The sequence below is a fragment of the Gopherus flavomarginatus genome, chromosome 4, assembly GCF_025201925.1.
Source record: "Gopherus flavomarginatus isolate rGopFla2 chromosome 4, rGopFla2.mat.asm, whole genome shotgun sequence".
In the NCBI taxonomy this organism is placed as follows: domain Eukaryota; kingdom Metazoa; phylum Chordata; order Testudines; family Testudinidae; genus Gopherus; species Gopherus flavomarginatus.
Genome location: NC_066620.1, coordinates 74,787,743 through 74,814,590, shown reverse-complemented (window position 1 = coordinate 74,814,590; position 26,848 = coordinate 74,787,743). Strand labels below are relative to the sequence as shown.

Here is a 26,848-nt window from a genome sequence, read left to right as displayed (position 1 = left end):
GCGGTCACAATTCTCAGGTACTGATGGGCACCTCCTGCTGCTTGGGCACTGAAAAGCCTGTAGGATGCCCCTGTCTATATAAACAGGAGTCTCAGAGACAAAAGGCTGTGTTTGTAGGAGATGAAGCTCTTGCTCTCCTAGCCTTTCAGTATAGTTACCTGATTCCCAATCCCTACCCCAAGGAGGGGTTGAGAATAGCAATATTGACCAGTTGACGACTTGTTTTGGGGCTTGCTGAACCTCCCCTGCCCAGCCGCAGGACTGCAGTGGACCACAAACAGGGTAGTTTGAGAGGGAGTTTGTGGGCGGGGGATGGTTAGGAAGGGCCACATCACCAGTGCCAACGCTGCTCCAATCTCCTTCATCTGCATCTGTATCCAGACTGACAACCTGACCATGGATGCCTCTACCCAGATCCTGGTGTGGATTTGCAGAGACTGTGGCCTGCATTTCCCACTCTCAGAAAGCCAGGCTAGGGGAACTGTCCAGTGTGGAAGGTGCCTGCTGGTGGACTCTCTCAGGAAGCAGGTAGGAGAGCTACAGGAGGAGGTGGCTAGGCTGATGAATATCTGTGCCCATGAGGAGTTCCTTGAGAATATTCCTATGGAGACATCCAAGGCTGAAGAAGCTATATAGCTACAGAGGACTGCTGTCACACCAACTGGGGAGGAGGATATGGCTCTGTCACAGGGAAGACACTGGCTGCTGGTTACTTCTGGCAGTAGGTAATGCTCCATCTTGACTCCCAACTCAACCCACTGACCATGGTGAAAGAAAACCATGATGCTGCCCTGGCAACGAGCAATGAGGAATCACCCTCAAAGATGGAGGAGAAGAAGCCATATACCCCCAAGGCTAGGAGGATTGCAGCCACCACGCCCAGGAGGAAATGTAAGATAGTGATGGTTAGTGACTCTCTCTTCTGAGGGGGACGGATGCACCCATCTGTCGCCCTGACATGGCATCCTGGGAGGTACACTGCCTGCCAGGGTCCTATATCTGAGATGTTAGAGAGAGCTTGTCAAAGATCATCTGGTCCTCTGACTGCTACCCCATGCTACTCATCCATGTGGGCACTAATGATACTGCAAGGTATGACCCTCAGCAGATCAGAAGTGACTACAGGGTTCTGGGAGTAAGGGTGAAAGAGTTGGGAGCGCAGATGGTGTTTTCTTCGATCCTTCCGGTCAAGGATTTAGTTGGGAATTGGTCCTGCTTTGAGCAGGGGTTTGGACTAGATGACCTCCTGAGGTCCCTTCCAACCCTGATAGTCTATGATTCTAAGGGTAGGGGCCCAGAAGAGACAGATGCATCCTGGAGGTGAATGCCTGGCTGCAAGGATGGTGTCACCAGGAGGACTTCGGCTTCCTTGACCATGGGATGCTGTCCCAGAAAGGACTGCTAAGCAGAGATGGGGTCCACCTATCGAGGAAGGGGAAGAGCATATTTGGATACAGATTGGCTAACCTAGTGAGGAGGGCTTTAAACTAGGTTTGAAGGGGGAAGGTCTTCTTGGGTTATGTCCATTTTGTATGTTTTGTATACTTTCAGGAACCCATATTGGTTCCCAAAATGGAGCTTGTGCCCATGTGACCCAGCTGATCACAGTTTTCCTGCCTTTTATTTCTCCTCAGAAGTGGTAAATAACTTCTGGATAGACCTGGCTTTTACCGCTTTTTCCACGGGGTTTCCCAGAAGGGGTTTTCTGTTTCTTCTATGGAGTTTCCTCGGCAAAGTTAGATAAGTCTGTCCCAAGCACTGCTCAGGGGCCAGTCCATCCGAGTGACAGCAAAGGACTGTTGCAGGTCTGACTTGCACTAACCTACTCATCCTAGTGGTAGAGGGGGCTAGGGTTTTCTTTTCACAGCTCTGCTTCCACTTGGACATGCATTTGCCATCACCTGCAAGGAAAAGAGGACAGACAGCCACATCCCACTTACCATCATCCATCTTCAGCTGCTGTCCCCCAACATACCATCTACTCTTCTTCAGACCCGGAGGAACACCAAGAGACTCTCTGGAGCTCCTCTCCGATGGCTTTCAATTAGCCAGAGGACTGAGGTCCCAGGCAACAATCAAAGCTTAATCTATAGAGGAAGGTTTCTATTGGGGTTTACTTTACCTGTTTATAGGGTTTATTTTGGGGAATCACTGTATTGCACAATTTTACTGTTTCCTCCCTCCTTTCTTTGCTATTCATTGTACACCAATTCTTCAATACACTTTATTTGTTTTTCACCTTATCCCAACTGACTCCTCGTTATTAGAGGTGGGAATGCCCCTTTATGGGAAAATAAAACCTACCAGCTGACAGGTGCAGGAAAGGGAGGGTTGAATCTAAGGCAGGGGTTGGCAACCTTTCAGAAGCGCTGTGCCGAGTCTTCATTTATTCACTTTAATTTAAGGTTTTGCGTGCCAGTAATACATTTTAACATTTTTAGAAGGTCTCTTTCTCTAAGTCTATAATATATAACTAAACTGTTGTTGTATGTAAAGTAAATAAGGTTTTTAAAATGTTTAATAAGCTTCATTTAAACTTAAATTAAAATGCAGAGCCTCCTGGGCCAGTGGCGAGGACCTGGGTAGCGTGAGTGCCACTGAAAATCAGCTCGTGTGCCGCCTTCGGCACGCATGCCATAGGTTGCCTACCCCTGATCTAAGGAAACAGGAAGCATAGGCCCACATATATTTCTTTGCCTTTCTGTCCTTTCCTCTAACACAGGTGACAAAAGCCGACAGGTAAGTCAAAAACATGGAGACCTGGGAGAAGGTTGGAATTTGGGCTGTTATAGCAGGGATAAGAGAGATACAAGACAGAACTGTGGGGGGTGGGGGAGGAATCAAATCAGTATTTTAGATGTCTGTATATTAATGCAAGAATTATGGGGAAGAAGCAGGAAGAACTCGAAGTGCTACTAAACAAACATAACTATGACATAGTTGGCATCACAGAATTGACTTGGTGGGATAATACGCATGACTGGAATATTATATAGAAAGTTACGGCTTGCTTAGGAAGGACAGGCAGGGAAAAAAGGGAGATGGTGTAAGGGAAAATAACACAGCAGGGCACAGATTATCCAAGAAGTTCTTGGAATGTATTGGAGACAATTTTTTATTTCAGAAGGTGGAGAAAGCTACTGTGGGAGAGGCTATTCTAAATTTCATTATGACAAATAGGGAGGAACTAGTTGAGAATTTGAAAGTGGAAGGCAGCTTTGTGAAAGTGATCATGAAAGGGAAGAGTTCATGATTCTAAGGAATGGTAGGAGGGAGAACAACAGAATAAAGACAATGGATTTCAAGAAGGCAGACTTTAGCAAACTCAAGGAGTTGGTAGGTAAGATCCCATGGGTAGCAAGACTAAGGGGAAAAAGAATTGAAGACAGTTAGCAGTTTTTCAAAGAGACATTATTAAGGGCACAAGATGAAATTATCCCACTGCGTAGGAAAGATAGGAAGTATGGCAAGAGACCACCCTGGTTCGACCAGGAGATCTTCAGTGATTTGAAACTCAAAAATGAGTCCTACAAAAAGTGGAAACTAGGTCAAATTACAAAGGATGAATTGAAACAAATTACAAAGGATGTAGGGACAAAATTAGAATGACTAAAGCACAAAATGAGATCAAACAGACATAAAGGGTAACAAGAAAACATTCTACATATAAATTAGAAGCAAGAGGAAGACCAAGGACAGGGTAGTCCTGTTACTCAATGAGGACCTTTAAATCACCACCAGAGCCCCGCTGCTGCTACTCCAGGGCTCCAGCAGTGGGACTCGGATGGCGATTTAAAGGGCTCGGGGTGATAGCGGCAACCGGCACCTCAGGCCCTTTAAATCACCGCCCCATCCCCCAACTGCCGCTGCTACCCCAGGGCTCCGGCAGTACGGCTTGGGTGGCGATTTAAAGGGCTCAGGGCTCCCACTGTGGCTACCCTCTGAGGCCCTTTAAATTGCCACCCGAGCCCCGCTGCTGGAGCCCTGGGGTAGCAGCAGCAGCGCTCTGGCTGTGATTTAAACGGCCAGGGGCTCCCGGCTGCCACTACTGCAGCGGAGCCCCAAACCCTTTAAAGCTCCGCCAGAGACCGGGGCCCCCTCTGATGGTGATTTAAAGTGCTTGGGGCTCCACTGTGGTAGTAGCAGCTGGAGCCCCGGGCCCTTTAAATCACCCCCAGAGCGCCTAGCCACATCTGCAGCTGGTAGCTCCAGAGGTGATTTAAAGGGCTCCCAACTGCTGCTACTACAGCGCCAACCCTGGGCCCTTTAAATCCTGATGTAAAGCTTCCGGGTATTTAAAGGACCCAACTCATCTGGTAGAGGACCCACCTCTTTTGGTAGAGACCCCGCCCCCTTCTAAGGACTACGGAGTACTGGTAAGTCCTTGAAGTTACTTTCACCCCTGAGAGAAGGATTTCTACCTGAGGTTGACAGCTTCCACTGTTTCTGAAGTCTTGGCCAGCCCAGGAAAATGTAAAAAAAAAAGCCATGCTGGAGAGTTAAAAATCCTAAGGCCATTTTGGATCCTCTAAAGGACAACTAGGCATCCATTTTGTAAGTCCTTCTTCTCCCCTCCTCACTCTGAATTTGGTGCCTTTTTATGTTTAGGCAGGAAAAGATGGTTACTGTCATCAGCTAATCTGCCTAGCAACCCTAGGTCTATATAAGAGCAGAGCTCAAATTAGATCCAGGCTGCCCACCGGAGTGGTGGAGTCTTGTTGCTGTCAGTTTGGGGTAGAGCAAGTGGCTGAGGGTTAACAGGGTAGGCCATTCATCCCACAAGGGTCATCTGAAGCAGGGAATATACTTGTAAGCAAAGTCGGGATGAGCTCTACCCTGACATCTGGTTGTGAATTATGGGAAGTGTGGAAAGAATTTCAGGAAGTGTGAAATCTCAGGTATTTGCATGGGCACGCCCAGCATAGCCCAAGGCAGCCTGGGATGGTTATTTTGACAGCCCTGGGATCCCCAATTTCTTTGTTATTGGGACAGGATAAAGTGTTGCCACCTGATTATGTGAATGAGGAACTATGAGACTGCTTTATGACAGAGATGTCTCAATACAAATTAAGTGACACTTGCTAGACAAGGGACATGGGTTCCAAAACCCAGTGAATTGAGAGAGGTTAGGGACTGGTGTGTGTACCTGATGGTATGGGCCGCTTTTGAGGGCCTGGAACACCAATTGCACATCCTCCTCTCTCCACTGTAAAAGAGTAGAGCTAATTTTGATTCCATTAGAAGTCCATCTAGAGACTACTGAGCTGAATTCATGTTGGGCCAATGGTGCACCAGCACCAGGGCTCCCCTACTAAGAGCTGAGTTCACTGAGTGCTGTGTTAACTAGTGGGGGAGCCTGAAGACCTATCGTTAAGCGGCTGGCAGAGCGGAGCAGTTTGCAGCATGTTGGAGCAACCCATGGAACAGTGAGTGGAGTGAAGTGATTTGCAGGGACAGCTGGAGGAGCGGCACAGCTGGTGTAGTGGAGCTGGTCGTGGTGAAGGCTGCAGCAGAACTCCACGGAGAGGTGGAGCAGTTGGCCCTGGCCCATGTAAGGTGCCCCTTAACACCTTGTGTGGACTCCCCCCCATTTCCACCCAGACTAGGGGGGTAAAACTCTGCAGATAAACTTTTGAATTCTGGGGTGGCACTGACCAGAGACTTTTGGGTTGTTGGACTTTGGGGTGATTGGGCTTAAGACCCTAAGGGGGAAAGGACATTGCCAAAAGTACTTGGAGGTGGGTGTTTGCTTATGGTTTGTGTTATAATCCTGTTTGTGGTGTTTCTCCAATGGGATGCCACATTGTTTCCTTCCTTTATTAAAAGGATTTTGCTACACTCAGACTCCGTGCTTGCGAGAGGGGCAGTATTGCTTCCTAGAGGTGCCCACAGGGATGTGGTATGTAAGTGTCCCAGGTCACTGGGTGGGGGCTCGAGCCGGTTATGCATTGTGTTATTGAAACGGAACCCCTGGATACTGAACCTGGCCCATGTTGCTGCCAACTCAGAGGGGCAGAAGGGTTACATACTGACCTACATGCACCTATAGTGATTGCTTGTCCCACGCATGACGACGCAGGTAAAGGGAGGGGGAGGGATTTACCTGAATACTTTCTGCCTTGAGGTCATGTCTCCATCTGAGGGATCCGGCTGTCCTGTCGTGCTGCATCCATCCTGAAGAGGAGAAGACACCATCAAATCAAGCTGCCAGAGATGGTAGTGTCATTGCCATTTTGATCCTCATATATAGATCCCTATTGATAAGCCTTGTTTTATTATCCATCTCACTTTGTTACCTGGGGAGTCCTTGCCACCCCATCAATAAATCTTGTTGTACCTTTATCCCAGGAGTTCTCAAACTGGGGGGCAGGACCCCTCAGGGGGTCACGAGGTTATTACATGGGGGGTCATGAGCTGTCAGCCTCCACCCCAAACCCCACTTTGCCTCCAGCATTTATAATGTTGTTAAATATATAAAAAAGTTTTTTTTAATTGATAATGGGGGGGTCGCACTCCGAGACTTGCTATGTGAAAGGGGTCACCAGTATAAAAGTTTGAGAACCACCGCTTTATCCTGTCTGAGTCATATCTGGGAGCACAAACCCTCGGTGACAGATACGGGAAGAGAGGCGAACCTGAGACCCACGCTCCTGGCCTCCAGTTTCGGTCAACAGTTCTGATGTAGTTACTTTTGAGGGTCATGGACTGCAACCACTGGGTCATGAAGATCGGTGGGGAGGGGGCCTTCAACATCTCCCAGATGCTCTTGTACATAGTCTGGAAACATAATGTAGTAAAATTGTCCCACAGAGAGCACTAGAGCATGTGTTTTGTGCAAAAATCCAGAGTTTAGAAGCACTTCTCTCTGTGACACTGATGGCATGCAAAATAATGGTAGTGTCAGACTGCTCAAGGGAACTATGAAGAAACTCCATTGAACAGTGTGAGGCAGCAACTTCATTACACTATGTAACAATGAAATTCTTCTAGAAATTCTTTGCGTGCTGGAATGCTTTTCCTGCAGGGTATGTGGTTAACTTGTCCTTTATGTGAGTATGAGCCAGTAGCTTCTTCATTGTGACATTGGAGATATTCATGGAGTCAGTGATTTTGTATGGACAGGCACAATACCATGAAGTCTCTTCTATCCAGTAATATTTGTAATTGATTCCCTTGCCTACATATCAAACACAAGGTAGATTTCATCATAGGCTCAGTACAATACCTAGCACAATGGGTTCCAGGCCCAGGATGAGGGCTCCTAGGAGCTACAATATACAAATAAATGACAATAATAACATTATTGTACAGTAGATGACACTACAGCATTTTAAAGAAAAAAATAACTATTTTCCCATTCTGTTGTTCAAAAATAATCACATTCTTTTTCAATGCATCTAAGCAGGAGTAACAGTTATATCTATTTTTCTTCATAATGGCATGATTAATATCTTAGAAATATTATTCTGTATAATTCCTTATTTCAGTCCTCATTGTTTGAAAAGTCCTTATGAAAATTTAATTTATTTTTAAAAACTGAATTCATTTTAAAATAAAAGTATATATTGCACACGTCACAGGGCAGAGACTTTGCCATTTGTTTTCTGTTTAACATATTTTACCTGTAGTAAAGTGCCATACATTTACAGCACTATAAATAATAATCATCATCACTTGAAAATATTTAAAACTAATGTATACCTATCAGAATTCAATCCATACTTGTCTGTCTTGAATTGATTCTTAAGAAACTTTTAACCAGTGCATTTTAGTGATATACATTCTATTAATTTTTTCTGAGCATGCTCTGTGGACAACAAATTCGTGAATAGAGCAAAGAGCAGACTACACTATTAGTCTAGTAAAGAGACTGGGCTCTCAAACACTGTGAAAATTTAAATCAGTGAGGGAAGATCTTTTTAAACCGATAAGCAATATTACAAATGTTTTGTTGAAACAACACAGATCGTCATCACCAAGAGGGAGAGGATTCTATTTTTTTAAATGTCCTAAAATGAATCTCCATACAATTGCAGTGTCCTAAAATGAACCCTCGCAACAATTCAGTTTATGAGAGAGAACCTCCATTTCCCTTAAAGCAAAATAGCTTCAATTTTCCCATTCTGTCCCACTGAAAAACTCTGTTCTATGTCATTCAACAGCGTTAAAAAGTTTATCACTGTTTATTTCCCCAAATATTACTGTTTGATTTCATGTGTATATAATGTAATAATGAGGGATGGAAAAGACCAATTACAGTATGAACCATCTCATGACTGTCAGGATGTTTTTCTTGATTCTCAACATACATTTTCTCTTCATCATATCCCATTATTTCTAGTTGTTTTCCATTGTAACCCTAAATAATCCCTTTCCTTCCGTAGTGTTCACATCATTCAATTATTTATATACTGTTATGCATCACTTTCTCTTTTCCTCCACCTTATGATTGCTCAACCAGCATATTTAGCATGTTTACTTTTTTGGTTTGTAGTGCCCCTTAACTCTCTTAATATTCAGGTTGCACTGGTGCCAATAGGAGCTGGAGATGGCTGTTAACTTGGGACACAGCCTAGCTTCATTTTATGTATTGTACAGGGCGTCAAACATGTTACAACCTGTAATTACACAAACTGTAATTTAGATAACTTTCCTGACATAACTTCTAGTACAGTGACTGGTGATTAGATACCCCAGCACTGGGCCTACTAGGCTGGAAGGGAGCTGTGGAAAGAGGCTGTGTCACTTTCTCCTCAAGCTCTTGAGAGGGGCTGGGGGTTGTCTCAGTTGGGCGAGGGGGCAATGTCATGCGCCCCCCCGTGCCTCCAAAAGTGCTGTTGCCCGCTGCACCCCGGTTGTGAAGAGGCACTAAGCACTGGCCAATATCGGCCCCAAGTCTGTGTCTCCGCCTGAAGGAAGCGCTGATACCCGCCTTCCATTTTATTCTCCAGCTTCCCTCCTCCCCCAGCTCTCTCACGTCTCTCGGAGACACCTCCCCCGTGCCCGCGCGCGCCGTGAGCGTGTACGGGTAAGAGGCTCAGCGAAAACGCGCGCGCGCGCGCGGCGGTTGCGCCAGGAAAGAGCTCGCGCGCCTCCGCGCGCGCCCCCGCGCTGCTCCGTGACCCATTTCAGTGAACAAAGGATTTTGCTGGAATCTCTCAGCGCTATACCTAAAATGGCGCCCGGCGCGCTCGTCTGAGCCACCATAGAGATGAGGCGGGGCGGACGGCTAGAGCGGCGCCGCTGGCACTTTTCTCCCGCACTTTACACACGGCCCGGCTCTGCCTCACTGGTAGCGTGAGGAGGGCGCTGTGAGCCGCGCCATGGCGCGGGAGGGCGAGCCCGGCTCGGAGAAGGTAAGGTGGGGGGTGGGGAGCAGAGCGGCGCCTTCTCCTCGCGGGCTCGGCTCGCCGGGAGCCGGCGCCTTCCCGGAGCAGGCGGGGGAGCCCCTTGGCCGCCCCGCAGGTGGGTGTGTCTCCCCCCCAAACCTCAGCGCGGGGTGGTGGCTGCACTGGGGGGGGCAAGCCCTCCCCATCCCCCGCTGCCGGGGCGGGTCCCTGCGGCCCCGGGGTGGGGCTATAACCCCGGCGGGTGACTGATCCCTGCGGAGTCAGCGCAGAGCCAGGCGGCCGCGCCCTACCTGTGTCTGACCCGCGTGGTGGCGACGAGAGCCAGGTCCCCCCCAGCGTGCAGACCTGACGCGCCTCCCCCAGCACCCGCTCACAGCGGGGCTGCTAAAGCTGATTTTAGATCCCCCGTCCTTGTCAGGGGCATCCTCAAGGTTACGAAGTCAGTACCCAGAGCCCCGCGCCGGGCCGGCCGTTCCCTGGTTGCAGCGATCGCCCCCTAACTAGGCTTCCAGAGCCCCTGACTGGAGTTTTCATAATTTTGCCCGATAAAATGGCTAGGGATTTTTAAGCATTTTTTAAAAGTTTAATCTAATTCAGTGTTCACGGTTGTAGGAAATTAGGACAGGCCCAAATACTTATTTTAGGATAATAGATGTTGAGATTCAAGAAGTTAAAGCTTAGTAACTGTTAAAGCACAAACTGTCAACATTGCATGTCAAAATATACACAGTATATATGCTGAAATCAATCTGTAGTTCAAGCAGCACTTTTCAAACTTAACTGTACATTTCAATTATTATTCATGAAATCTTCTAGTAATTTGTATGTACAGTGAAATCAGTAAAAAGCGACAGAGTCCTGTGTCACCTTACAGACTAACAGAAGTATTGGAGCATAAGCTGACCTCTGACTAAGTGGGTATTTACCCACAGAAAGCTCATGCTCCAATATGTCTATAAGGTGCCACAGGACTCTGTCACTTTGTACAGATCCAGAGTAACAGGGCTACCCCTTGATAGTAAAATCAACATTTACTGATGCATACCAATACAATCTAGTCCTTTTAAGCCTGTCTATTATGCATACAGTTCATATGTGACTATTCTAAAATAACCAGTAATACTAAAAAGCAAATAAGTATGTGCTGGTAAATGTCATGTGCTCTCTTGGACCTGATTATCTTCTCCCCTAGATCTGGGTGTGGATCTTTGGGTGACTGGGATCCTTTATATATTTAATATGTCACAGTCTCTGCTGTATTAATTATCTTTTAACATGCACTGGGGACATACGTTGTAAGATAAAGAGTTGTTAGTACCAAGGCTCCAGTGGAGCTGCCCTACCTTCAAGATGCTGACGAGGTACAGGGCATCCCAAGAGCCCCTGGAATCTGCCAGGTTTAGGACAAGACCCATGTCCTCCTTTTTGGGGGGTGGTAACCTATCAAAAGAATAGGGCATGCAGGGGAGATGCTAATGAAGATGGCCATATACCCTTCCCCACAGGTTTTTCTATGGAATGTGATTTAGGGCTCTTCCAGATTCTGAAGAGCCTGGTGATTGCTCTGATGCAGTGTCAGCCATTGAAAAACAGATGGAAAAACTCATGGTAATTTGAAGAAGCTTGAAGGTTTCCTGTGATGATTATTTTTTTTTTTTGGTCTCCTTTTTCAATGGATGGCACCATTGTGTACACAAATGCAGCATATTGTTTACCACCAATGTTTTTTGTATTAAAATACATTACATTTTAATTGAAGCCTCTTACATGCTCTTAAACTTTACTTCCAGTTAATTTTAACTGAATATAACTACTCTAGGACAAAGGTTCTCAATCTGTGATCTGCTGAAGTACTTCCTGCTGAAATACAGAGGTTGTTAGGTCATATGGTGCTGGCTTTCATCCTTATTTCCAGCTGGTGAAGTGTACTAAAGATAGCTAAAAATACAGTAGATGCTTTCCTAATATCTCTTTTCCACATAATCAGGTGATTTAATTGTCACAGGAATGTTATGCAGTCACAGCTGGGAACAGAGGCAGTCAGTACAATTGAGAGTGGGAGGGGAGATGGTCCATTGAAACTTAATGTGTGGACCACAACTTTGAAAAAATTGAGACTCCCTGTTCTCTGCTTTATGACTAGTTTCAGATTACTGTATATACTCATTCATAAGCCAAATATTTTTGGTAAAAAAGTGACGCATCAGAGAACGGTGGTTGGCTTATAAATGGGTCTACACCAAAATTTGATGATTTTAAACTCTATGGAATCATTGAATATCTAATACATTGTAGTTTTGTTTACTTGGAGCATCTGCAGGCATGGAGCCCCTCAGCTCCCTGTGGCTGCAGTTCGCTGTTCCCAGCCAATGACATTTATGTATTTAAACTTTCTACGAAAATCTTTTGTAGAGCTTCTACACTTGTGTACAAATTCTAATCTCATATGTATACAGGCTGTCTAATACTAGTCGTAAGAATTGCATAAGAACCTAAATTAAGTCTCTCAAAAGTAATACAATAGCATAGCTTCTTCTATACCATCTTGTCACAGGGTAGTTGGTTCCTGTGGATAACCTAGGCCCAGCTCCCTTGGATCATAACAGATGAGTCCGGTCCACTCAAAGGGAGGGGCTTGAATACACCTGACCCTAAAAAGCTGCTAGTGGGTGATTGAGAGAGGTGTGCCTGAGGCAGGAAAGCCACAATGGAGTGGAGCTAACTCCCATGGTAGGTTTCCTGGAGCAAAGGGTCAGATCCTCAGGGAGACAGCCCTGAGGCTGCTGCCCAAAAGAGGGGCCAGAGCTGGTTAGAAGTGGGAAGTTGTGAGGCCTGTGAGTGGGATAGAACTGAAACTGAAGACTGAGTGAAGACTGTTTTTCTGTTCAGTTAAGAAAACAAAACTCCTTGAAAGATGGGGTGTGGCAGCGTATATTTTGGAGCTGGAGTGAAGCCCTGGTCAGTGATATATCTAAAGTGTCCAAGAACAGTACCATTCCAAATTAAAAAATAACTTTTTAAAAAAACTAAAGATACTAAGTAACAGCGTAGCTATTGATCATAACATATGCTAAATCTAAGGATGTAAAAGCAAGACAGAAATGTGGCTTCATAATGAACAAATACATTCTTATCAGCAAAGAAATGCAGATTTCATCACAACAATAGCAACCTTGACTCTGAACCTTATATTTTGGGGGCCTTTTATGCATATTTTTTCATCTTGATTTTTATATCTAAACAGATTTTTTGGAAGAATATTATTAAGTCGGAAATACTGTCATTTAACTTTATTCAGAGCAGAGGATCTAGAGATGCCTATAAAGGCTTTTATAAATCTAAAATAATAATCTATTGTAAATTGTTAAATGTTTTTCTTTTGGTAATGTTACTTCTAATTACTGTTGGAGACTAATGTAATACAAAAGTGAATAGCTATCAGTTTTGGGTAAAATTTTATATATATATATATGTATATATAATACACACACACCAGCATTTGAGGCTGATCAATATTCAATAATGTTTATCCCTTGGATTTTCAAAGGGATCTAAGAGTAGTAGGTGCTCAATTCCCTTAGAAACCCAAGGCAACATATAACACTTTTTTTCCCAAAAGGATTGTGTTCATGATTACTGACAAGAACTATATTTATTTATTTTTGGTCAGAGTAAAGGTGGTTCTGTTGTTGAAATATGTTCTTACAGAAATGCATATGTTTTTAAAACTAATTCTTTTTGAATTTTGTAAGACATACTATTGTTCTTTTGTGAATGTACATGAAGGTATATAGCTTTTTACAATTTTAAATGGGATGGACTGGTCATCAGATTATTATGTTAAAGGATTGTGAGTAGTACTGCCCAAACAAATTATCTCCTGCAGTGCCTGCCTGACAAAGATGCACACGTTCACTATGTAATTAAGTTAGTCACATGTTCATGTGCAGCACAACATAACTACAAGCTGAATGCTGGTAAAATATGCTTTAAAACAGCTCATAAATTGTCCAACTCAGGGTTAAAACCCTGGTCTGTTGCCTACACATATAATGCTTAATCTATTAGTTCTCAAAGCCCTCCTAGCTCATTTATCGAATTTCAGTGCTTCAGGATCTGTAGTTCTCAAACTTTTGTACTGGTTTCACATTGCAAGCCTCTGAGTGTGATTCTCCCCCTATTAAAAATGCTTTTTAATATATTTAACACTATTATAAATGCTGGAGGCAAAGCAGGCTTTGGGGTGGAGGCTGACAGCTTATGACCCCCCCCATGTCCTCACGACCCCCTTGAGGGGTCCCAACCCCCAGTTTGAGAACCCCTGTTCAAGATAACGCCTCTGAAAAACATAGTTTTTTTTTTAATCTGTACATCTCAAATCACTTTATAGAGTGGGTAAATATTATCCTTATTTTGCAGTTGGCCAAGAAAAGATATATAAAGCAGTTTGAGCCTGTATGATCTGGTGGGTAGACATGGGTCAGTTAATTTAGAAACTGGCATTCTGTTTCCAGCTCTGCCACAAACATCTTATGTAACCTTTAGCAAGTTACTTAAGGGCAGATTTTTTTAAAGGTCTTTAGGCACCTAAAGATGAAAATTAGCCTTGGTGGGTTTGGAGAATAAGAATATTCTTCACCATGGTTGTTTTGGTTTTTTTTTCCTCCCCATCACTGTTTTCACTGAAATGATCATGTCTAACTTTTGAATAATAGTTTTAAAAAACATTTTACTTTTCTCTTCCTTGAACACTTCCTCTTGCATTAGGTAGACTTTGGACATGGGCTATGTCTCAAATTTTGTGGGGTAATGTGACTTTGTTGGGCAGGCAGGACACTGAGATTTCAGAATTGAGCCATTTTAAGTCTTAATCTCAAAAAATACTTCCTCAATCTGAACACATTTTAGTTGTCATGGAGACAACCCTAAAAATCTGAAAGATGCCGTGGCACGCTATGTGTGTACACAAGTTCACCCTTGCGTGCGCACACACTAAAGGGGGATCCAAGTCAGCCTTGTGCTAGAGTTGAGATTGGAGCCTCTGTATGGAAATTTATCCTTTTTCTAGATTTTAAATTGAAGTGATGGAACTAGTTAGCAAATGTATAATCACTTTATTAGCCCCAATCTGGTTTTAGAAGGCACTGATTGCTTATAATGAATGAGTAGTATTGGTAAATTTTCAAAGTTTGCTTCATATCATTGAATTACACAGAGGGCCAAATTCATCCCTGACATAATTCAGTAGCAGTCAGTGGTCTAACAGAATAGATTTGGTATGAATTTGACTCTGTTTTCACAATCTCATGTTTTGTATGACAGTGCATTATTTTGCACAAAAACAAATATAGCTGAAAATAATGAAAGTCTTATGGAATATTTAAAATAAAACCAACAACAAATTAACTTTTGTACTAACGACTTAATCTATAGGGGACCAAGTTTTTTGTCTGAAAATCAGAAAGAGGGATGGAGAATACAACTCTAATGTATTATTTCTTTTTTAAAAATTATCTGAATTAAGATATTGTCATAATTTAACTTTTTTTTTTTTTTTAAATTCTAGACCTTTAAGCTCCTAGGAATCCTTGATGTCCAAAATATTCCCTGTTCACGAGAGTCAATACTCTACGGGTCACTTGGTTCCCTAGCTGTGGGCCTTGGACATTTTTTAGCAACCAGTGAGTATTTTTTTATTGTTTTCCTGTATTTCCTCTGCAAGGGAGGTTAATTTTTCTGCTTGGCTTTGTTCTGCTAGTTGAGAGAAATAAAAGTAGTTTGGATAATTGTTTTCATTATCTGTTTTTTCTCTTTCAGGTAGAGTTAGAAGATCTTTTGACTTTGGAATGGGAGGTTTTGTTTTGACAACCTTAGGATGCTGGTATATAAGATGTTTCTTGAATTTTGACAGACCAGTGCTGCAAATTTGTACATATATTCCTGTGCTGTTCTGTCACCTTTCATACTCTTTTTCTTGGAAGACCCTTCATGACTCTTAGCCGTGCCTCCTTCCTCTCCTTTAAATGCATTCCCAAAACTTATTTTTGCAAGGATGTTCATAAACCTTAAGCTATTAGACTTGATATTTTTAATAAAAATTAAATTTAAAAAAGCATTCTGCTACATGTGGCTTAGTCTCCTAAGAGACCTAGAGTCCTCTTGTCCTCTCCTTCCTTCATGTCTCTGTTTCCTCCCAGTGTCAAGTCTTTCAGTTAAAATTGTAGCTTAGGCCATAATCTTGTGAACACTTAAAGATGTGCTTATCTTTAGGTACATAAGTAGTCCCATTAAAATCAATGAGGACAGTTCACATGTTTAAAACTATGCAGGTGTGTAAGTATTTGCAGGATTGGGACCAAATTCAGATCTTTAAAAGTAAAAAATAATTCTATGTTTAGGAATCAATTCTGTAGCTGCTTTCACATGGGAATTCCTTGTGCAAAGTGGCTGTAGAACCATGCCTTAGAGAATTAGCAGCTATGCTAATATTTACATAAATGCTTATAAAATGTCCAGTTATGTGTAGAATTTACAGTTCATATTAACTAATTGAATAGTTGTAACGTGTACTGTTTTTTTTCTTCCTTAAGGATATATTGCAGATACAATCATGCAAAACTAAGGATCCAGCAAAGAATTATTCAAGAAGGGATGAGAAACAAGCTCTTATATGAAGGTAGTGAATTTGATCCTGAAAGAAAACAAAACAGCAATCTAGAAAACAATTCTTAGCTTATCACAGAGCAACCCAATGGTCAAATACAACCTGTGGGGTATTAAAATGGAAGTGCAAAGGCACACTGCCTGTAAGTGTGGGATGAGAACAAAACTGATAACCCACACAATTTTTTTTTCTACTGGACTCAAACAAACTACTCAGTCTGTTAAAAAAGACCCTAACAAATGTTAGGGTTCTGTATAGATTTAAAAGTTGTATATATTTATATGCAAATCAGGGATGGCCTTCTAGTTTCTGGCCCCTTGTGTTTGAAAATAAATTTAATTGCTGAGGATTAATAAGTGTTTCAGACTTGTTTAGAACAACGGTGTGTAGCTCTTCGAAAATGACTAGAGGCTTTGGCATTATTTTACAATAAAAGAAAAAATTAATCCAGGCTATAATTATTTTCCCATATCTAAACAAGATGTTTATAAATATTTAAAATTAAATGCAATTTATATCTAGGCTGTTTAATGTGAAAAATTATTCCTACTAATTATTATAATAAAGGAATATTAATCTGGTTGACTGAAACAAAATGAATAATGTAAAGATCCTTCTTATCTCTGTGAAACATAGTATAATGGGCAACTTCTACTAGTGATGATGGCTAGTTAAGACACTTTTAAATTGAGGATAAAGATGGGATGTTCTTTACTATTTGAAACTAAAAATGAAATAATTTACTAATAAATCTTCAAGACGGCTATTTGATACTCTTTTGTACCTTATGTTTGGGATACTTTAAGTCCCAGTCTTCCAATTAGAGCACTACTTTGCAGTAGCCTGTACTATTTACAGTTTAATAATTGGGTAGCGCGGTACCTGGTTGCCTTGATTAGTTACACAAACCACTGTTGGGTTGATATTTTATTTTGAAATGTGCATAATATCGTTAAATTGCTGTTTTGAAACTGTACCCTAAATTTATCATTTCTGTATTTGTCAAATTAAATTTTATTTAAAAAAACACTATGAACTGTTCTGTATTGCAAACTCTGGAGATGATATTGTATTGTTTAGCAGTAGTATATTGTTGAAACTTAGCTCTGATTCAGGGTTTCCATTTGTTTGTACATTGTGCAATTAATGTCAGCGATGAGGGTGCTTAGTACCTCATAGAATCAAGCTCTGTATTATTCTTTTTAAAGTGCATTACCCAATAGACTGCTTTTAGTCCAAAGTAGTTCATCCTTTTTAGTGAGTAAAATAATACATATTTTTCTTATTACCCTGTAGACTGAAAGGGGTTTGAATTTATTTGCACCTCAGGGCTATAATTTTATATATTGCTTGATCCTGAGGGAAGTTTTACACACAAACCTTCTGAATTTTAACCAGTGCATCATTTTTGTTTAATGCATTCTAATTCAGAAAACACTTGTCTGTGCCAAAGAACTTTTTTCTTTAAAATTATTACAGGTGAGAGCATTGACAAGTTTAGAGTAGTCTCCCAACAGAGTTCCTTTCCATCCTTCTCTTCTCTTTTTATTTCCTCCTTGTGCAGCTGAATTCTCTTGTCCGATCTTGTATAGGAAAAATGGATTTTATTCAGGGAGAGAGCTTTTCAGTTTGAGATTTTGTATAAAGTACAAAATAATCTTTGCTGGACTCAAGTAACCTTATGAAGTACTCTGCCTGCTTCCTTCCTTAAATCTACCATTGACCAGAGAATCTGTACAGACTCCTAGGTCAGCAGCCATACAAAACTAATCCCAGATCAGAAAGGAAAGTATTTCCCAGGTTTCTGTCCAACCCAATTGCCATATATGGCATGAGACTGGGGAATTGACAGTAGTGAACAATGCTTAGCAAACTCCTATTTTAATACATGACTGAGTTCTTTCTCATCTGATAGACTAAGAATTCTGATTGAATTACAGCTTAATTAAGGGTTGAGCATGCTTGCTGGCTGAAAAGTCATAAATGAGTTAAAAGGAAAACAAAATCACAGATTACAATTTACACCTCTCTTTGCAAAGAAAGGTTTAATAAACTCCTTCCCTACCAGTTTTGGATGGTAACATGCACATAACAGTGATCAGGAGTGAACAGACTGTCCCATCTGGGAGGAGAAACTAGCAAAAACTTGAATAGTAAAAGCAAGTAAGTTAAGATTCAAATGAAGGAAACTTCAAATTTAGATTGACATTCAGTCCTATCTTATGCTATGTCAGTTTAGGGACATTAGATGCCCATGCTACAATATAGGGGTAAAAAGTATTTATACAAGACTGGAGTGTCTGCTCATGTGACTGTGTAGTGCAAAATTGTGTGGTTTTTTTTTTTTGGACTTGCATTGGGTAACTGGTAAACATTCATACTAAGGTTACATATTCCTGCTGTTAGTACTATATTTAGTTCCTTTTTATACTTGTTTTAAAATAACTGACTTTTGTGGGATTAAGTTTATATAAAATTTTCCTCCACTAAACTAAAAATATGTTCTTCTAGAGGATTAACAGAAAATAGGGAAACGGTTGAAAATATCAGTGGCCTCTTTTTTCATATGTATTTATATTCCAATTTTGGGAGGAAGGTGGTGTTATTCCCTGCTGTCCTTTCAGCGGTGGTGTCAGTTTTAAACTCCTTCTCCCCCCTCCGGCCCCCCCATTTGCCAAGTAGCTTTTCAGCAGCTGTCCCATGGCCCTACAGCCATGATTTTATTATTAGCTGTTGTAAAAACAAAACTGCAAACTGTTCAATGATCTAAATTTATTCACCTGAGTCATCCCATTGAACCCCATATGGCAACTCAAATGCACAAATCTTGGTAGGATTGACACCTTAGTTTTTATGATAGATTATTTATTTGAATTATAGTAGTGCTTAAGACCACTGTGCTGGTTACCTTGTAGCATTTACAACCTAGATGAGACAGACAAAGGGTGAGGGGACTGGCTATAACATACAAGCAGATTGAACGATGATTTAAGTGCCATTTTTTTTCAAGTGGGGTTTTGCTGGGAGGGAGTTAGTTAGCTAAATGAAGTTGCAAAAGGAAGATGGAAGTAAGTGAAAACAGAGGGAAGGAAGAAAGGAAAGGAGCATTAAGAGTTAAGCTGCAATGAAAAGGGAAATGGTTTTGAACAGTCAGAAGAAGGGGAAGAATATTCAGAGTAAAAAACTGTAGAAAGCACTCTGACATCATCTGTATCTCAAAGTGCCTGCTGCAGCTGTTTGTGTCAACAATCGAAAGTAAACTGAAAGGGCCACTGGGCTGAGGGACAGGAAGAGAGAGGCTGGAGGCTATGGAACCTTTGCCAAAATACTTAGAGTTCTTTATAAGTTCCCTATTATATCCTAATAGGAACTATTTATCATGCCTTTCATTAACTTTTATTTTTCCAAAATACAGCCTTCTGGAACATCCTACTTACTGTACGGAGAGCATTGCCCCATGTGCATGTCCTATGGGAACTAACTCCCACTGAGTCAATACAGGATAGCTGCCTGGATTTTTCCAGAACACACAGATAAACACAGGCAGCACGATAAGCATGGATGCACAAGTTAGATAAAACATTACTGTATTGTGACAAAGCTGTTATGTAGACCTCAGATCAGTTTGTTGTAAGCATGTCAGATGAGTGACGAAAACGGGTTACAAAAATACAGTTGTGAACATGAGCCTTAGGGAGTTTTTAAGCTAATGCTTTCCTGATAATTTCTATGAATTGCTTCAACCTGTTCCTTTATACATTCCAGTTATCTTCCCATCATGCAATTATGACATTGTATCCTTCTGTATGAGCCTGAACTGATTGAGCTTTAGCCTGTAAACCTTTCAGGCTAGGAAACTTGTTTGACATGGCTCTTCTACTGTGTAGTGCCACAAAGTGTATTCCATTGCAGCATCACTAAAAATACCTCCTTCCTTGATGGTCATAATCTGTCAGGGGTACTGCAGTTGAGTTTTGATAACCAGACAAAGGATGGGGTAATCTAGTCCAAATACCATGTTTCTCACACAGTTCTCTCTGATTATGATTGTTACCCTAAATAAACAAGTTTTACTTCAGTGCAGAACATTCTCCATATTTAACTTTACTACTTTTCTCTGATCCTCCAATAAAATAACATACCTTGATACCTTTGAAAACATTTCTGTTTTCCTGTTCTCCGATTAACTGATTTTTTAAAATAAGATTAGGCGTTCTGAGTGACACCCAACTTTAAAATCCAAAAGGAAAACACAACTATTTAACTAGGTAGGGTTCTCTTCTCTACTGTTCCTCAACAACGACACAATTTTATTTTTATATCCATGTAATGAAAACCTTCCCCACATTTAAAGCAAATCTAAAACACCTCCAAGATGAACCAGAACTGGCATATATCACTACCAAATCCTGCTACAGTAGGACTCTTCAGCAGATGTGACTAATAGCCTGCTGCCTCTCTCTCCTCATTACCCACAAGTAGCAGGATTCTTTTAGAGGAGGCTGCTCACAGGTCAGTCTGTCTTTAATTAGAGTATATTTATGGCTCCCTGAAGCAGCAGGGATATATAAGTGAAGATCATCTCCCTGTAGATTGGTATAGAAAGGCTGGTCTTACTGTTAGTCAAATGCCTTAAGATGCCAGAGATCATAGTTTAATTCCTGGCTCTGTCACAGACTTCTTGTATGACTGTAGGCTTGTGCATCTGTGAAATGGAAATAATACTTCCCTAACAGGTGACCTGTCAGTAATTGTGAGATGCACAAATGCTATTGTGATGCAGGAGAAGATAATACCACAAGCTGTACCATCATCAACCCCAGTGGAGACAATGGATGCCATCATACCATCCAAAGCAACCAAATACCAGGTTGGAAAAAAAAAGACTGAGGTACAGCAGAGGACCCCCAGCCTTTCTCCTCCACAGCAACTCACAACACTCCTATAACACATCAGCAAGTTTGTCAGAACTGTTGGGATTCATATTAGATCCAGTCCAGAGAGCATGATTTTTGAATGCCGCCTTGTACCTTTCCACCAGATGTGGTCTGCCATGATAGCAGACAATGGGTGCCAGTGGCTCATCACCCAAGGCTTTTCTCCATGGTGATCTCATAAATTCCTATATAACTTTCTGCCAATTTCCCTGATCTCCAAGATAATATCTAAGATCAGATGAGACAAGGTTTACTTCATCCTGAGACTCCCCTTATTGGCCAACGCAGTTCTCTCCATCAGGCAATTGCTAATGTCCAGGAGGCCTCTCATTCACCTCAGACATAGTATCTCTGAACCAAGGTCAAACACTGCTATTGACACAGATTGGTCCCTACAGATTCAGGGAGTTCTCGTACAAAGCAGGAAACCTTCCACCAGGAAAACTTGAAATGGAAAAGATTTTCCACATGGGCCCCACAAAGCAATCTAGTACAATCATAGAATATCAGGGTTGGAAGGCACCTCAGGAGATCATCTAGTCCAACCCCCTGCTCAAAGCAGGACCAATTCCCAACTAAAATCAACAAGTGGCAGACCCAATACTTAAGATCCTCAACTAACATTTGACTCAAAATTCACGTTACAGCAATATCAGTATGTCATATTCAGGTACAATCATATTTGATCTTTGATCTGCTAGTGTCTAAATTCCTTAAGGGTCTCCTTCATTCTTGCCATCTGGCTAGAAATCTAACTCCTACCTTGGACTTCAATATCCTCCTAAAACACATGGAGTTGCTCTGTGACCCATTATTGGGTTGCTCAATACACCACTTGACCATCAACATGTTTTTTTCTGGTGGCCATTGTCACAGCTCTCAGGGTAAATTCAGTTTTGACTCCTTCATGGCCTCATTGAGGGAACCCCAGACAGGCCTAAGGTCTCTAGACATCACCTTTCTCAGGGCGAGAACTCACATTCCTCTCCCTCCAGACCTGGGATTTAGGCTGCAATTCCTCCCACTCTCCAGTGCAATCACCTTAGCAAATTTGAGTTCAGATCAACACGTGGGGGTCCTGTTCTCTCTCAGGGGGGAATGACCAACCAGCCTTCATAAAACAAAAGATTAATTTAGAATAAAAGCATAACGGAGAATACTTACCTTGAAAACAATGAATAGCTTATACACATGCCTGTCTTACCAGATGCCAGTCATCTTCCATATGGAGACCCTGGTTGGTTTAAACTCTTTCAAGCCCTTTCTGCAAGGTCTGTCCCTCTTGCTCATAGTATCATATCAGTTCTTGGATTGTGTGAGTGTCACCTCTTCTCTAGATCAAGATGCCCAGTTTATACTATTCTCAGTTATTTGTTTGCTGAGCCTCTTGAACCTCATCAAAACCGGTAAAAACAATTCCCTCCCAGGCATGGTACTTCTACAGACTTGTTTAACAGTCTAGAGATTTGCATTAAGTCCCCCCCGCCCCTCGCCACTACCACCACCAATGATTTTAATTCCTGATAGTTCATTCATACTAGATGACTTCTCTTCAGTCGCTGTATTGCTTGTCTTGCGTCAAGAAAATAAATTAATTTGGCCCTTTCTGGCTAGTAACAATACGAGAGAGGAAACTAAGTCACATCTACTGTTCCATAAAAATAAATTGTTTCCCAGTTTGTCACAGCCGTCGCCTCAGCATGGACAGTCAAGAGAGCTTACTCCTCCTTCCATATAGACAGAGGTGTTGAAACCACACTCCAACTTAATCTCCCAAGTTGCCTCTGAATTCTACCTGATCAGTTACCTTGCCAGTCATCTTCCTGGAGCCACACTTGACACTAGAAGAAGAGAAGCTGCATATATTGGCTATATCCAGAGCTTTTGCTCTAATATCCTCATCTCTTTGTGGCTATAATCTAGCCCATCAAAAGGCCAAGCCATTTCATCTGAGAACCTCTAAGTGGCCCTCACAGTGCATTTCCAGAGAGCCTCTCCCTCTGAACGACACCAAGACAAGCAGCATCCAATCTGTGAGAGCTGCAGGGCTTGCAATGTGAAGCAATCCACTGACTTCTGTTAAATTTTATGCGCTTGACATGACAGCCAGGTCAGATGCCAAGTTTGGGAGAGCAGCACTTCAATGGCTATATTACTGATACAGCTGAAACACCTCACCTTCCAGGGAAGTTACTGCTTGCCAGTCACCTATAGAGGGATCCACATTAGCATATACTGGAGTGTAAATAACTGTTCTTTCTCCTGATCTTAATTTTTTAATTATTTGCAGTAGTGTAATTCTTGCTGTACTATAGGGGAAGCTGGCAGAAATCCCCATATTTAGGTTGCCTAACACTTTCCATTGTAGAAGATTCTTGGGACCTTTTTCTGAGGTTTCATTTACACCGAAAACTTTGGTCCACTTATGTACATTCGTTAGGGCTTGAACCCTAAGAACCATAGTCAGGTTGACCGAACCAAGGCTTGGAGGTGGCTAGGTCAACAGGATTCTTCCATTGACCTAGCTACCGCCTCTCAGAGAGGTGGTTTAACTATGACAGAAAAACTTCTTCCAACAACATAGGAAGCATCTACACTATGACGCTACAGCAGCACAGTAGCTGTGCCATTGTCTGGAGACTACTGGAGACATAGTGAGAAGCTCTAACACCGCCATTGTTTGCAGCAGGTAAAGGTAAAGCTCTCCAGCTAGAGAAGTGGATTTTCTGTATCCCAAGATTTTGCTGAGATGTAAACTGCTGAAAATTGCCATTTTCCTTCTCTCACTTTACAGTGTTGCTCAGGTGTTAGCAAAGTGCCAAAATAATAATTGAACATTAACATTTCATAGCTGGGCTTATGCCACTACTAAAGCAGCAGAAGTCACTGCACTGAGAATGCCTGGCAGCTGCCGGAGCAGCTATAGCGCAGGGAGCAATGGTGGACTTCCCCCTGCTCCAGCACATGGCCACAGTTGCCCTTATTCTATCCCTCAGACACCACATGGGGCAAGATCTCCCTCAACTCCCAGATATTGGAGAAGAGAGTCATGCTGGGCCAGACTCAAGTCAACCACCCACTGGCCCCCCAACAATTAATCCCTTCCCCCACACTTCACTCCCAGGATAACTCTGGCATTTCCTATCTTTCCAGTGCTTGTCTTTGCAACCTAAATATTTCTAAAAATAGAGAGGGGGGTTTTGTGTGTATATATAGTACAGGATATCTACAAGCACATACATAAGGCCTGATGCTGCACAGACTTGCACATGTGAAGCCAGTGAGATTATTCAAATCATAATTCCGTTCCTAAATTTTTACAGGATCACATCCATGTTCTGGAAATAAAAAGTTTGCCAGTTTAAGGGAGCTTCTACTTTTGTCTTAGAAAATACTAAAAGCAAGTTATGTAGTGACTATATCCATGAGCTTTTCCAGAGCAATATTATTTCTGACAACTAAAAGCAGCTGGTACATTTCCCTCCCCCGGCCTTTCATAAAAGCAAAGTTTTTCTACATGGGGCCGTTGTATTTTACCAACTTATCTAAGGAACAACCCTATGAATTAAAGATGAACAGCAAAGCCTTCTTTATAAAATTGTCTACATTCCCAAGTACTAACAGAATATGTACAGACTACTTATAAAGAAATCCATATGAAAAAAAATTTTTTTGGGCCTGATCGTGTGAAGACTTACACAGATGCTTAACTTTAAGCATGTGAGTAGCTCCAATGGAGTCTCTTCGGATAAGCCACTGTTTAAGCTATTCTTTCGGATACCCATGTTCATTTCAAAATATTTAGAACATGCCCCTCACTCTAGCCTTGGTCTTACACCTGTCCCCTGCAAGTGTGTTTCCGTAGGACCCTGTGAAAGTTTCTGAGTGTGAAAGGGCTCATGAAGAATTAATGCAGTTTAAAGCTACATAAAGTCTAATGCCACTTTAGACTACAAAAACAGTATTTTTACACCACGATAGTTAACACACAAAATCCTACTCTAAATGCGCCACAGTATAGCTTTACCTTAATGTAGTTGGGGTGAAGTAAACCCTAGACTTCCCATTATGGTTCATCATGCCACTGAGGTGATAACCATACCCCTAGTCCCCATTTACTGTCCAGACAATGAGATCCAAAGTAATTATCTTTATACTGCAGTTTCTCATGTTTACCACTACTCCCACCACAGTGTAAACTGGTTACAAAACATTTCAAAAGGTATTCTTTTTAAAATAAAGTTGTCTGAGCTATTTTATCATACAATTTTAATACTATTAGCTTATTTTCAAAGAATTGGCTCAACTGCTTTTCTTCTCCAGAAATAGAACAATTTTGATCCTAACACTGCCTGCTTAACCAGAAACAGTTACAAAATGGTTTGTACAATGCTAATATTGTGACAAGGAATGATAAAGAAGTTGTTACTGGGAAACAGCTGTTGAAATGAAAAAGGGTTTTGTTCCTTATTCCACTTTCAAAAATATAGTAAGAATTAAAGTAGCTGTTTCACTAAATGAAATAGTGTTCAAGCAGCTGTTTGGTGTTTATTCCAATGGATTCCTGCCACTCTCAATGTTTGTGAAATGGACGACTAAAGGCAGGAGTCAAATGAAGATTCATTACTGTCCACAATTACTATTCCAGTTGGCTGATTCTGTACTGTACAACTGTTACAGCCCCCAAAAGGCCCAGTGAATGGACAGCTGGCACCTCAATCTTTGAGAGAATGAAGGGGAAGAATCTATATAAAACCGGGACGCACCCTGGCTTAATCTATCTTGCAATAAAATACACTCTCCTCCTCCCAACCAACCACATGCAGCCAGTTGTGTAGGATTACGTGAACTTTGCATCACAAAACGGGGCGGGGGGTGCTGAAGAGCTAGCATACTTCCTTTAACCTCACCATAGCTGGTTTGATAACACCTTTATACTACAAATCAGCACTTTTCAATTTCTACTTTCCCTCCATAAGCTTTTTCTGGCATCTTATTACCCCTCCTCCATCTAAGAAATTCATGCTCTGTTATGGACTTAATTTGATTTCTCCTGACCTGGTTTGAAGTTGTGCCATTAGAAAACATTAACAGAGATTTCTAAAGGGCTGGGATTTTCAGAAGAGGTATGACTTCAATAGACATGTCTATCAAAGCAGAGGACTTAGACTCATAGACTTTAGGGTCAGAAGGGACCAATATGATCATCTAGTCTGACCTCCTGCACAAAGCAGGCCACAGAATCCTACCCATCCACTTCTATAACAAACCTCTAACCTATGTCTGTTACTGAAGTCTTCAAATTGTGGTTTGAAGACCTCGAGCTGCAGAGAATCCACCAGCAAGTGACCCATGCCCCACGTTGCAGAGGAAGGCGAAAAACCTCCAGGGCCTCTGCCAATCTGCCCCGGAGGAAAATTCCTTCCTGACCCCAAATATGGCGATCAGCTAAACCCTGAGCATGTGGGCAAGACTCCCCAGCCAGCACTCAGGAAAGAATTCTCTGCAGTAACTCAGATCCCATCCCATCTAACATCCCATCACAGACCACTGGGCATACTTACCTGCTGATAATCAAAGATCAATTGCCAAAATTAAGCTATCCCATCATACCATCCCTTCCATAAACTTATCAAGCTTAGTCTTAAAGCCAGATATGTCTTTTGCCCTCACTACTCCCCTTGGAAGGCTGTTCCAGAACTTCACTCCTCTAATGGTTAGAAACCTTTGTCTAATTTCAAGTCTAAACTTCCTAGTATACAATTTATACCCATTTGTTCTTGTGTCTACATTGGTACTAAGCTTAAATAATTCCTCTCCCTCCCTAATATTAATCCCTCTGATATATTTATAAAGAGCAAGCATAACCCCCCTCAACCTTCTTTTGGTTAGGCTAA

General features: G+C 41.9%; 1 protein-coding gene across 1 annotated transcript; it reads left to right on the top strand.

The window, feature by feature from the left end:
* The first annotated feature begins 9,120 nt into the window (after window positions 1-9,120).
* Window positions 9,121-17,026, top strand: LOC127049554 (cytochrome c oxidase assembly protein COX20, mitochondrial). Its single transcript, XM_050950472.1, has 4 exons — window positions 9,121-9,356; window positions 14,917-15,031; window positions 15,168-15,231; window positions 15,941-17,026. The coding sequence occupies exons 1-4, from the start codon at window positions 9,324-9,326 to the stop codon at window positions 16,080-16,082; spliced, it is 354 nt and encodes a 117-aa protein (XP_050806429.1). The 5' UTR covers window positions 9,121-9,323; the 3' UTR covers window positions 16,083-17,026.
* Window positions 17,027-26,848: the final 9,822 nt, after the last annotated feature.

Bases quoted from the DNA above. Each gene is read 5' to 3' on its own strand.
- LOC127049554 (XM_050950472.1), top strand. From the start codon at position 9,324: ATGGCGCGGGAGGGCGAGCCCGGCTCGGAGAAG. The intron at 9,357-14,916 runs GTAAGGTGGGGG...TTTAAATTCTAG, and splicing joins GCGAGCCCGGCTCGGAGAAG to ACCTTTAAGCTCCTAGGAAT. The intron at 15,032-15,167 runs GTGAGTATTTTT...TTTCTCTTTCAG, and splicing joins TGGACATTTTTTAGCAACCA to GTAGAGTTAGAAGATCTTTT.